A 13,891-nucleotide genomic window follows, 5' to 3' on the forward strand; every position below is an offset into this window, starting at 1 on the left:
TCCACTATTTTAGATTTAGACTTAGGAGGGTAGGCAGGCGCTCCTCGTTTGATCTTTGAGTGCAAAAGGTACTTCTCTACAGAGCCAAAATTTTAAAAATAAAATAAAATAAAATCCTAGAGGGATTAAAGAAAGAATCAATTTCACAAGGTACAAACACCAAATTGGCAAAATGTGGGTTAGTGGATCACCTTGGCCAAAGAAAGTATACCCTAAATCAAACTATCTTATTTTTATTTATTAAAAAAATTCGTGGTTATAAAATTCACAATTAAAATCAAAAACTTGTAATAGGTTGAAATTAGATTGAGTTAAACATGTCAAAATTGACTTGTCCAATAAAATTGTAAGAAATTATTTAGTGAAACCCCAAGCCAAAAACAAGTATCAATGATTGAGTGTTGAAATTTCAGAAAGATATGCATAGTGGGCATGGGTTTGTCATTAAGCAATAAAGTGCTGGGATCCCAAACTGAAGATAATAAGTAAATAATACCAGATGCTGGGAAGTGCTTCAGGTTTGGCATTAACCAAATAATCACCTGATAAACAGCAAGACACCTGCTCCTGTTTGTGGGCCTTCCATTTGCACCATTTCAAAACAATAAGTCTATGATCAATATTATATAATACACCCATCAGTAGGAGAATTTCTAAAATACCCTTCCACAGATAATATATATATTACATGTTTTTATATTCCAATCTCAATATTTATAATCCATTACAATATATTTTCAGCCCGTTCAATTTTCGAAGAGCCAACCCTAAAAGTGCTTATATATATATATGCCCTATAATTTCTTTTGTTGTTATTAACAATCTTTTATAATTGTGATTCGAGGTTCACCTAAGAATATATTGCTGATTTAGGTGTTTCAAATTTCTTTTACAAAAACTTTAGGATTGAAACAATTTCTATACAACTAAAATAATTTAATTAGGGTAAAATGTAAAATAAAATCTACTAATATCTCATATTTTTAATGAATCTTAATATAAATAATGTTATTATATATGAGAATTAAATGATAAAAAAAAAACTTCACTAACAATCGAGGGGATAATTTGTTCAAATTAAAATGAAAAAATTAAGATAAATATATTGAGAATTCTGAAGGATGTTTAGAATTTTGTTTTTTTCTTTAAAAAAAAAATGTGTATAACTATAGTCGAACTTAATTATTCATAATAAAAAAAGTCAAAACCCAAATTTGTCCTTTTAACTTTAATCTTCGGTAGGAAAAAAGACAAGAAACATAAATGAGTGGCAAAAAGGAGCAGTAAATTAAAGTCTTCTCTGTTCGGTTTTGGCTAGCTTAAAAGGATAACAATCCGCAAAAAAAGGCTTAAAAGTAAGAGAGTTTTTTTATTAATAAAATTATATGCCCGAAAATAATTTCTTATTAAATCCAAATAAAAGTGTAACTTAATATATTTAAATTCGATTTTTATATGTAATTTTGTTTTTTATTATTTAAATAATATCTATTTTCTTTTATCTTTATAAAGTATATATTAAAATCGGTAATAACATGAAAAACATAGGATGAAGAAAATAATTATAAAAGAAGTACGTTTCATTAATAAAACAGTAAGTACAGAATGCTAATTACAGATTACATATGATTATTATAGATTTGAAAAGAAATGAAAGAGAGACAAAGATTTCACGATGTTGACTGAAAAGACAAAGAAATTAAACCCACATTATTAGACATTAATTTTTTCTTTTCTTTTTTCTTTTTAAAAGTTATTGTTTTGCATGGGTTAACCTCAGCCCATGCAAAAATCAAAGTAAACACGTAAGCTTAAAGACATGTTTCAAGTGGAAACCTCTTTTTCATATCACCCACTCGAAATAAACTTTTTTTTTTTTTAAACTTTGCTGAAAGCATTCCCTTCAGTTCTTCCGCCGTTGTTGCCGCCGTTGTTAGAGTTGGTTGAGTTAGGAATGACGGCGTTTACATCCGAGCCAAGCTTGGCAACATCAACGACGACGACTGGGTGGTCCGATAATTGAAGCTTGGGGTCTGATTCTTCCACTGTTTTCTTGGGATGGTTCTTGTAAACGGCATAAAGTATCATTTGAAGTACTCCAAAGATGAATCCGAGGATATTTGGAACCTGTTGTTGATTAGACGTTAACCCACAATCATTAAAGATAAAAAACAAAAGTAGATATAAATGTTTAAATCAATTGATTTGTGGTTAAATGAGATAATTAACGTACGGCGACATTCATATCTTTTAAACAAAGGCCATAGAAGAACCACATCACAGCTCCTAAAGTGAGGAACACTGATAAAGTAAATGGCATGTACTCAACGCTCTTCGTTTTTATGACTTTTCTCTGCAAAAAAAAAAAAATCAAAAAATTAATCTATTTTAAAATTATTAGTTTAAAGGGTTTACGTTTATTATGTTAATTATTAGCTTAAAAATTGATGAGTTATCCTCACCACAATGGCGAGAGGTGCGACGAACACAGCCAAAGCGAATGCCATGCAAATGTAACCCAAAATCAGGAGACGAAGGGAAGGGTTTTTTAGGAAGTAAGTTGCGAGAAAGATAACTCCGAACCCGAAAACGTTGAAGAGAAGCATAAGCTTCACCGTGACGATCTGCAAATTCACCCATTTCAACGTATTTGAATCAGATATGTATAAACTATATATATATGTTGAGAAGTAATTGATGGATGTAAAGAGAGTGTTACCTTTTCTTTCTTTGGGCCGTAGTAAAAGTAAGTAACAATGTAAAAAGTTTGAATGAAAACGCAGAAAGTGTTGATGGTAATGAGGAAAATGGCATCTTTCTTAAGCAGTGCATAGTAAATCCAAAGCATCGCACTGAAGAGCGAAACCACGTAGGGAATCGACTGGAAACCTTCCGATGTTTTCTTCTTGAATATTTGGTAAAATGTTGGCCTGAAACATTAATGGATAACATAATACCCTCCATTAATAACACAAACTCTCACTAACATCATACAGCAAAATAAAAATAATAGAGCTGACGAGAAAACTCACAGTGGAGCCAAGGAAACCATGAATGAAACAGCGTTGCCTAGAAAACATGACGACAAATTAACGAAACGTCAAAAGGGATTGAATAGTAAAGCTGATAATATTCACTAAAAGGAAGAATAATAAACATGAAGAATATGTGTGTGTGTATATATACCTAGAATACCAAAAACGAAAACCCAAGACAAGTGAAGAGCCATGATGATCACTGTGCTATATAAATGTGTGTTTGTGATTTTCTCTCAATCTCTGTAAGAGAAAGTGAGTATTGTTGTCAAAGTGAAGAAGCTCTTTCTATCTCTTACTTCCACGATCTGTGAAGCAATCAAGGTTTATATTTATAGCCGAGGAGAAGGGGCTGGGGATGAAGAAACGACAAGGAAGGTCAAGTTTTATTTTATCATATGCAATATTTGAATTTTTAATTCTCCTTACTTTTTAAATCTGATTATTGCTGTGAACAAAAAAAAAAAAACAAATCACACCTCTAATTCATGTTCAATTTAATTGTATTTTTTTATAATTTAATATTAAAGGTGGGTTTATCTATAATTAGTGTAAAAATAACAATGACGATAAAATTAAATACTGTAGTACAATATATTTAAAAAATTGTAATTCTGAATTCACTATTTAATAAATAATTTATATATATTTAAAAAACTGTAATTCTAGTATAAAATTTAACATAAATCTCAATAATTAAAGAATAACATATCATTAATTATAGCTAAAAAATAAAAAATATATATAAAATCACAATTCTAGCAAAAAATAAAAAAATCATAAAACCATTGAATTGATAAATGATTTTGTCATTCTAAATAAATCATCATTTAACCAGTCTACTTAATTAATATTATTTTTTGAATGTGTGGTATGCATTAAAAGAGTATTAATTTGTTTTTTTCTTGGGCAGTGAGCTTTTAGAAATACAAAAGGTGTCAATAGGTAAAAAGAGCTTTTGTAATTAAACTTCCAAATAAGCTCCCTTCCTAGCAATAGACAAAGGTGTAGTAATCCCAAATAGGACGGTTGATCTTGAATTGAATGCAAGCACCCCTAATCCCACCTAATTAAACCCCCCTACATCACATTAACCTTATATATTTCCTACTACACACATATATTTACACAATGCTCCCATATGGGTCCTACATTGATCCCTTTATGATGTGTCACCCACCATGTGGTTTTAAGGTTTACAACTCACACCTGATTGGGTCTCATTTGGGTTCGTGGAACTTGCAATGTAATTTCCTCATTCCTCTCCACAACTTGGGTATCTATTGCCCTATTTAGAAAAAGTTGCCCTGCTACCATTATGACATACCATATCAGTACCACATAACAACATAGTATATATAAACACATGGTTTAAAATGATTTTGATAAAGACCTTCGATTTAAGACTATATGCTTAAATGTTTTTTTTCTGTTAAGTCAAAATTTTATTAAAAGTTTTTTAAAAAAATGATCATCAATGAGATACAAGTCTCACAAAAAAAAGGAAAAAAAACAAAAACCACTATAGGTAGATTAGTCACTCGAAAATCCAAATATAATGTAATCAATACAATGATTTATGCTTAAACACGTATGAACTTTTAAGATTTTGAATGTTTTTCGTCTTGTAATTTTGTTTTTCATCAATAAATTAAATTGAGACCCACGTAATCTTATGTTAGATTATTAATACTTATAATCATGAAAATGTTTAAACTAATCATATTTTGATTTTTTTTAATTATTTGTTAGATGAAATTTTCTTCGAGGAGAAAAGATTATGATGATGTATGTATGTATGGTGATGGGATGCTATAGGGTAACACAAAACTGCATAGGAATGTATAATGGATATCCATACATAAAGAGAATCTAACCCACTTGCTCCATCTGATGAGTTCTTTTGAGTTGAGGGATCTTAAAAGTCATGATTTTTAGTGACATCTTTTTACTCCCAGGTGTAATCGCACTTGCTTAGGCATGAACTGAATGGATCCATCCCCATCCAACCCTCCACAATCCATCCACCATCACCATGCAACATAATCTTGATGTTCTTTCTTATTTACTAAAACAAGCAACACTTCTCTTTTTTCTCAATTTTCTTTTTATCTTCTCACAGTTAATTCTAAATACAGGACTCCTACTCTTTGTCAACTGTAATAGGTTTGGCCCATATGAATTAAGGATTTTACTATTTCAACTCCATCTTTAAATATTAATATATTAAATCATTTTAACCATTTAATAAGTTTTTAACTTGTAAAAAAAATGAAATTTCAAAAAAATAATATGAGTCGACATAGTCTAGCCAAATCCGATCTATAAATAAATCTATATTCAAGGCCAAAGTAGTAGACGACAATGCCAGAATTATATATATACTATATAAACAATGGCTAACTGAGTAGGCGTCACGAGTCAACTTAACACCAATTCAGTTGTAAAATTATTAAAATACTCTTTATTTTAAAGGGTAATTAATATTATTAGTAGGGTATTTTTATCTTTTTAAACTTTTATATAAATTTTAAACAAAACAATTGAACAGCATTATTTAAGAATCAAACACAAGACCAACAATCATATAGAAAACTCTTACCACTCCACCAATAATCATCATTTGCTGATATATTTTTATAAATATTTTTTTAATATAAAATATTTCCATTCACCTATATCCTGGTTGTGATAAAATCTAGTATATATATATAAAGTGTGAGATTTATCATTTTGTCTAAGTTTGAACTTGTGTTAATTGAAAATTTGATATTGAAAATAAGTGATTTGTCACTCCACCAACAATTAGTTATTAACATTAAGATTAAAAATTTAAAATTATAGTGAGTATAACGAATTTTAAAATGATGAAATAAGATAAATAATAACAAAAAAATATATAAAGTATAAAATATTGTGAAAGTTGTTTAAAGTCCGAAAACCTAATCCAGGTTCAACTTGCATTTGCAAAAAGAATGAAATATCCATTGCTTTTGTTTACGTTGGTATGGATTACAGAAATGGATGGTTACATTATCCAGAACATCATCCATACGATATAATAATAATAATAAGGAGGGAACTAAATATCTTTTCTTATTTTAATTTAATTTAATATAATTCGTATGTTCATTACGTAAAATTTCCGGAAAAGAAAAAGAATCGAAAGTGGGCAGCAATGGTGGGTGTGGGCAACATGCATGGCTGCCTTTATTAGGTTTAACTAACTACTTAATTCAAGCTACATTCTCTCGTATCAACTAATTTTATTTCTCGTAAAATGTTTTTCCAACTTTATTTTTCAGGTCAGATTAACTTCCATTTTATCATTTATGAAATTATATATTATTATTAGAAAAATTGTCAGCAAATTAATCAAGCAACTTTTCTTTTTCTTGAGCCGGATTAATTATACATAGCATTTGGTCCGAAGAATTGGGCAGGGATAAGGATTTATTTCCACTCTGTATATAAGGTTAGCATTTGGAAAGTTGAAAGCCCACCACCAAAAAAAAATTAATTAAATAAATAAAAAGGGTAGATAAGTTCTTGAGCTTTATACTACTGAAGGAAAACTAGAAATGAGGGATGAGAGAAAGTGCGATGGAAAGTGCTTGATGTGGAATATTTTTTAAATACTAATAATTGTAATTTAAAATGAACAAATGTTGTTTTATATATATCCGAGATTATAATTAAATTAAAGTATGATTAAAAATTTTGAATCAAATAATCTATTTAATTAGATTTATTTATGTTAATTGAGTTTTAGTTACATTGACACGAGGAGGATGTAGGTTCTAAAGCTTATTATCTATAGATTGAAATCTATAATAAAATTATTTAAAAAAACGAATCAACTAGATTTATCTATAAATTAAATCAATCTTTTTAAAATTAAGATTAAGCTCGAATTAAATTAGTCCAATTTAGTTCAACAACCCATTTTACTAATATATATATTTATATATTTGATAATTAAATCTAAATTTGAAATATTGTCTTATTTAAATTGAATTCCTCTTAAGCTAGAAAATCTCTTGCTTAAATCTAACCTTAAAAAAAAATTAAAAAATAGTAAAAATTGGGAAAAAGAAAGCATAAAAAATATCTTTATTTTATAAAACATTTAATTATTATTTGATTATTTTTGTAAGTGATAAGACTTAAAATCGTAACTAATTAGTTAATATATTTACCATTTATTTAACATTAAAATCATTTTCAGAATTTTTAAAATCCATTTAGATAAACTGACAAGTGGCAACCAGTTGAAGCAATTATTAGATCGAAACAGAAAGTCAGACCAATTTAATTTTTGGTCCGATTTTGTTTTTCAGACAAAAGCATCAAGGAGGAAAATAAATGTTTATAGTGATGTATATTAGATTCATGTGACTTTATAGGATAATGTGGCTGCTTATCCGGAGTAGATGTTTGACAAATGAGGAGCACACACGAAAATGTATGATTTTCTTCTCTTTTTGTGAATAATGTGGAAAGGCAGTGGAATGAATAATTCATATGGTGAGAGATTCAAGCGAAAGTTGGCTGACAAGTTTTGATATGGTAACAAGGGTGTCCGATAGTTTCCAGATTGAGGCACAGATGATTGTTGAAGCTTGAAGTTGGTTTGGTCAAAAGACTTCAATCAAGAAGTGGTTTATTGTGATAATGCAATGTTAATTAATACTATTTGAAATAGTTTCGCATCAATTAGTAACATTGCAGAAACTCGGTTAAACTCAGGATTGAAAAGTGAAGTTCAAACATATATTAAAAGGAAATAATAAGGTGGTTGACTACTTTGCCAAAGTAGCAGCAGGCATTATTCTCACATATCCACTACAGCATTTAAGAAGACTGCTAGAGGAGCATATTCATAGCTCTCTCCATGTGGAGAATTTTATTTCTATACATTCCTAATTTTTAGGCATGTATTTTTTATTTGCTACCCAAAAAATATTTATAGTAAAATGTAGATTCAGTTCATCCAAATTGCATTTGCTTCTACCCATAGAAATGATTAACATATGATAACATCCTTTCGAGAAAGAAAAAAAACAGTAATTTTAAAAATTTGAATTGTTGCTGATTGAGTCTTAGCTCGGTTAGAATAGGCATTGTTGCCAATGTAAAAGGACATGCGTTTGAGTGCGCTAAAACGTATTATCCTTCTATTTATGAGTTGGGAAAAGATTATAAGTAGTTTTAAACATTATATAATAAAATTGATAAAAAAAAATTGTTGAGAGATAAAAAAGGGAAATTTATAAGCTCTCGTTGACATCTGCCGAGCTTTAGCTATTTCCTTGTAAACAATTTTCATAAATTTTCAAATCACAATTCCAAGTAGGTACACTAGTTTTAGTAAATGAGGGTTGAAACTTTGAGATACCAAGTTTAAATTTTATTATGCATAAATGTTATTAGAGAGTATTGTGTAGATTTTATTTAGATTTATTCTAGTTTTAATTTGAATACATTCTAATTTTCAATTTATTGTGTTTTTCAATTGTATTAAGCTAATTCTAATTTAATTTTATTTGATGGAACCTATTTTATTTATAATTTGTATTGTCCTTATAATTATGATTGTTTCTCTAAAAAGATTCACAATAATTGCAACAAAGTCTATATCTTCAATTGATTCTTTATTACAAAACAAATGATAATGTAATTTATATAAACACAATTCTACTAATAATATTTATAATCCCACAGAAAATTGCATCATGTAATAATTCTTAAAATTAAGTATTTTATAGTTAGAATTTTCAATTTATTTTCATATCTACAATAAATATTTAATCATATGAGTTAATTTTTTTTTCTAATCAAACTTAATTAGAAGAATCTCATATAAAGTATGTATTCTTTTTATTATTGTAGAGGGCTAATATTTACATACATGATAAGAATATCTTCACACCACATAGCCGGGGCTTAGTTAGGGGAACTGGCAAGAGTTTTGATTTCTCCTTAAATGGAAAAATTTCTATTTAAGCCTTTTAAAATTTTAAATTAATAAAGGTAAAATGTACTTTGCCTCCTAAAAATGATAAAATTTTGATTTAATCTTTTAAAAATTATAAGCTATTAAAATGATGAAATTATATTTTCACTTTCGTAAAAATTATAATTTAATTTCGACCTTTTAAAATAATTTCCTAACTTGACGCTACATATATCCATACATTACATCCAAATGAAATTAACCAAATAAATGTTTAGTACCACCTAGAATCCAAATAAAATTTATAGGTAAATATCTGACGGCAACAATTACTAAAAGTCGTATACGTGAGCATGTGAAATTTATATTTAGAAGTATAATAGCAGTGTAGTAGGCAAGATATAGGAATTATTAACATATGATTAGCTCTAGGTTTTAATGTTTTGTTTAGCATATTCTAGGCTAGGCATGCCACATATATGTATTATTTATACAGTGTATAGTAAATCTACCAGACATTTGAGATTCCAATCTATTATAATCAATATAAAAATTTACGTGTATTTTGTTAGGGTGAAAATAAATAAGGGATGAAAGGAAAGAATAAGAAAATAAATAAATTTTAAGTGTAAATAAAATGAAAGAAAATAAGATAAATGATTATTTTTTATTCTAATGCATATAAATTAATCCTTTTAAATTGGGGTTGGGGTGATAAAATGAGAGGAAATGAAAGATATATATATATATTAGTTTAATTTTATATATATTTCAAATATTTTATTTTCTTTCATTCTATTTTTCAACTCTATTGAACAATGAATCTTCTTTCCATTTTCCAATCTCTAGTATCAAACATACCTATGAAAAGAAAACTTATGTTTTCTATCCTTTCAATTTTTCATCCTTCCAATTTTCTTTCTACCCTACCAAGCAATATAAGATTAAAATCTATTAGTTCACAAATGCTACCAAAAGAAGTCCAGAAAAAAATTTAGATTTTCAACTATATCTCAATACTACATGTTTGAAGCACATTTAAACCTATGTTCTTTTAATTATTGTAACCATTAAATTTTAATTAATAAAATGCATTATAATTTTTTTATATTTTCCGAGTTGGTGGCAAAATATTTTTGTTTAATAAAATGTTTTTATTGTGTATAAGGTAAGTTACTTTTCATGTTTGAGATTTATGATTGTCTCAATTAACAATTTTGTCTCAAGGTTCAAACCTATAATTTCTTTTGAAAATATAATATATCTCATCATTGTACTCAACATTTATTAATAAGGTAATATTATTTTTAATTTAATATGAATTGAATTTTTGATTTTTTTTTCAGATTTTAGTAAATTCTATCCAAATCATTGTTTAATGATGACAATTATCTAAGTTAAAATATATAATATTTTTGTAATTACTATTATTGTTATATGGCAAAAATGAAAAGATATATAATAAATAAATCGCGACTCGACTCAGCCTATCAACGATACTACGACTACTATAAGACAAGAAAACGTTATAAATAGGCAATAAATGCTGATACGTTGTGATTTCTATATTTGGTTCTCAAATAACATAACAAAGATTCACCAACTTTCTAATTTTTTTAATAATAGTTTATATTGTTAGTCCTTATAATTTTATAAAATTTGAAATTTATATACTTCAAAATTAAAATCTAAATCCTTTTACTTTTTAAAAATTTTAAAAATTTAGTCCAATCATTAACACTATTAATAGTTTCAATCAAAATTTATAAACTTGAAATATTTATTTTTCATCAATTATATGTCATGCTATATAGAGGTAGCCTAATCAATATGTCAAGTTGACAAATTTTAACAAAATATATCATCAATGTTAATTATTAGACCGAGATTTGTAAATTGAAAAAGTAAGAATTAATTTTTAACTTTTTCAAATATGAAGATTAAATTTTAAATTTTATCAAATTACATTGACTCATGACATATTTTAACCTTTCATATTTGATATACATTATTAGAAATACAGTGCACTCATAAGTATAGTACAAACACAAATACATCTTTCGCCTCTCAAAAAATAAAAAATTGTTTATATAATCCTTTAATTTTTTAAAAATTACCCAAATTTTATTTATTTATTTTTGACCCTAATACATTTCTCTGACTCCGCCCTGAATGGAAATTATCATTTTAATTCACTAAGCGTCAAATATCTTTGTTTAATTATATTGCAATTTACATTTGTATTTTTCGGAAAAAAGAAAGAAATATGGTTTGAATTATGACTTAGTTATAGGGATCATTAATGATTATTTTACTAATTTTGTTGTTTTCTTTATAATCAATTTTGTCGTTATTGACGTTTTAACTTAATATTAGTGGAGGGGATTAATTTGTATCATGTACACATTGATTAGGTGGCTCCTAAAATTGTCTAATGTTCAGAGTTAATTACTTTGAATTTAATTTCCATTAATATTAAATTAGAAAATTATTTTTGATGTTATGTTTGAGTATATAAATTTATGATATTTATAATTTAGTCCTTAAATTACCTTTTAAGTCATGATTTAGCTCTTGAATTATATATATATATTTCCACTTAGATATCTAAATTTTTTTCATTCCATTTTGATACTTTTTATTCTGTAAAAAATGCAATACGAAACAAAAACTATAAAGCACTATTCCTCGGAGATAACGCACTAATCGGCGCGCGGTTAAGAAAAAAAGAACTAAGCCTAGATCTTTATTAGCTAGTAAAACTGCGATAGCATTAACTACCACGATAAATATCTGTGAAAGTCAACTCCTATTATCTCTTGCGCGCGGATTGCTCTAATAAATCAACCTTTGTCTATTTCCATCATCAACTTCATTATCTAGCATCTCAATTACCATTGCATTATCACACTCTACAACCACTTTTCGAAAGCACTTGTCCTGAGCTACAGTAAGTCAATCCAAGATACCCTATAACTCTGCTTGGAGCACGAAACATACGCTTAATTGTAAGTTGTAACCAGCGATCCAATTAGCCAAGCTATCTTTCAGAAAACCACCAATACCTGTATGTTAATCTTCCCCTCGCACAGCATCATCAAAGTTATACTTGATCTAGCTCGCTTGAGGCAGCTTCCATCCAACCGGTAACAAACCCCATTTCAGTTGTAATCTCTTACATTTCAACAAGCTTAATATGCTTTGCCCAGCCCTATTATTGTGCTAGTATACCATCAACATTGAAGTTTCCATCTCCGAACATAATCAAGTTCCTTTGTTTCTATACCTTCCAGCACACAAGTCCAAATAATGTCTCCTATTCAAAGTCATCAAAAACAATCCAAAATGATTAGTAATATTTGCACAGAACCAATCAAGGTAAAGAACCTAATAATATGATTGGTTACAGGTATGAGCTCCCTCCAAACTGCTACAGTTGGGCAATCCCGTAAGATATGGAAGATCGGTTCATCCCAAGACCCACATAATCGACAGGTTCTATCTTCATAACGACCCCGTCAATATCATCAGGATACTCCTGATTACCTTGAGCAAAAAATTCATAAGCTTTCGGAACTGAAATTTGCGTAGTTTTTGACCATTTCCACTCGCAAATATCCTTCCACTCTCCCACGAATGGAGTCCAAATGATAGCAATCTGTAATATGATGGAATCATTAAGATAACTTGAAAACTTACCCCAATCTCAATTTCTATCTCTATCCACCATATTATGATCCATTACACTTAGCAAAGTGCAATAGTTTTTAAGAGGTAGCATGCCCGATACCCAAGTATCGTTCCAAAAATGAACCCGTTAACTAGAACCTATTGACTACAAAATACTTCCACGTAAGTGTCCCAAAAAGATTTCCATACAAAAGAGCTACATCGCCCTTCAATTGAAACCAGGATTACCATCCCGAATCTTCTATTTGCTACGCATGACTATGATCCAAAATGCCTCCGAATTAGTCAACAATATTGAACCCCAGCTTCGACATGAAGCTCCATTCTGGTCCCCTCGTTTCCTTTATCCAAGACTACCTCGCTAAAGAATCCTATTTAACTAAATCCATTTATCAACTTCTATTCGATGAACCCCAAATAAAATTACGAACAAGCTTTTCTATTTCATTACAGACTCCAATTGGGATAAAGGTTGTCAACATAAACTAATTAGGAACCGTCATTAAAATCGACTTGGCCAAGGTAACCCGACCAGCCGTCAATAAAAGTTTCTCATCCCAGCCATTTAGATGACTACGAACCTTGTCTATGACAACCTAAATAGTGCCTCTTGTAACCCTCTGATGGAACAAAAGTACTCCAAGGTATGAGCCAAGATCATTAACCCTTTGAAACCCAAACATATTTGAACAATAGCATCCCTATTACCCTTAATTATCTGTGTTAGCTAACAAACAAACCTGTGTTTCCTGGCATTAATTCGATGCCCAGAAAAAAGGCTAAACTGGAGATATATTTCACAACTATCGCTTGATTCAATTCTGCCTCACAAAACAACACCAAATAATCCGCGAAAAGTAAATACGAGATCAAGGGACAATTTTTAACCAACTGAATTGGTTTCCACCTCCCATCCTAAATCGCCTTTTGGATACTATGGCCTTGACTTTCCATACCCAATACAAACAAATAAGGTGATGAGCTATCCCCTTGTCCACCACTCCTACTTGGCTGAAACTCCACAATAGAAGTGTCATTCCATAGAATTTGCATGGAAGAAGAACTGCAATTCATGATTACCATAATCAACCTATTTGTAAAGCTCATTTTTTATGAAGCTAGTATGTTCCATAAACTACCATCTTAAGTCATCATACATCTTTTCCAAGTCAACTTTGATTCTCGTTTCTAATATTTTATTATTATGTGT

The 13,891-nt window shown here is 28.8% G+C and overlaps 1 protein-coding gene across 1 annotated transcript; it reads right to left on the reverse strand.

Moving 5' to 3' along the window:
- Positions 1-1,562: 1,562 nt before the first annotated feature.
- On the reverse strand, positions 1,563-3,390 carry LOC107946870 (bidirectional sugar transporter SWEET10). Its single transcript, XM_016881363.2, has 6 exons — positions 3,187-3,390; positions 3,033-3,069; positions 2,720-2,930; positions 2,463-2,624; positions 2,234-2,353; positions 1,563-2,127 (listed from the first exon to the last, which is right to left on the reverse strand). The coding sequence occupies exons 1-6, from the start codon at positions 3,227-3,229 to the stop codon at positions 1,879-1,881; spliced, it is 822 nt and encodes a 273-aa protein (XP_016736852.1). The 5' UTR covers positions 3,230-3,390; the 3' UTR covers positions 1,563-1,878.
- Positions 3,391-13,891: the final 10,501 nt, after the last annotated feature.

Source organism: Gossypium hirsutum, chromosome A12, assembly GCF_007990345.1.
Source record: "Gossypium hirsutum isolate 1008001.06 chromosome A12, Gossypium_hirsutum_v2.1, whole genome shotgun sequence".
Lineage (NCBI taxonomy): Eukaryota > Viridiplantae > Streptophyta > Magnoliopsida > Malvales > Malvaceae > Gossypium > Gossypium hirsutum.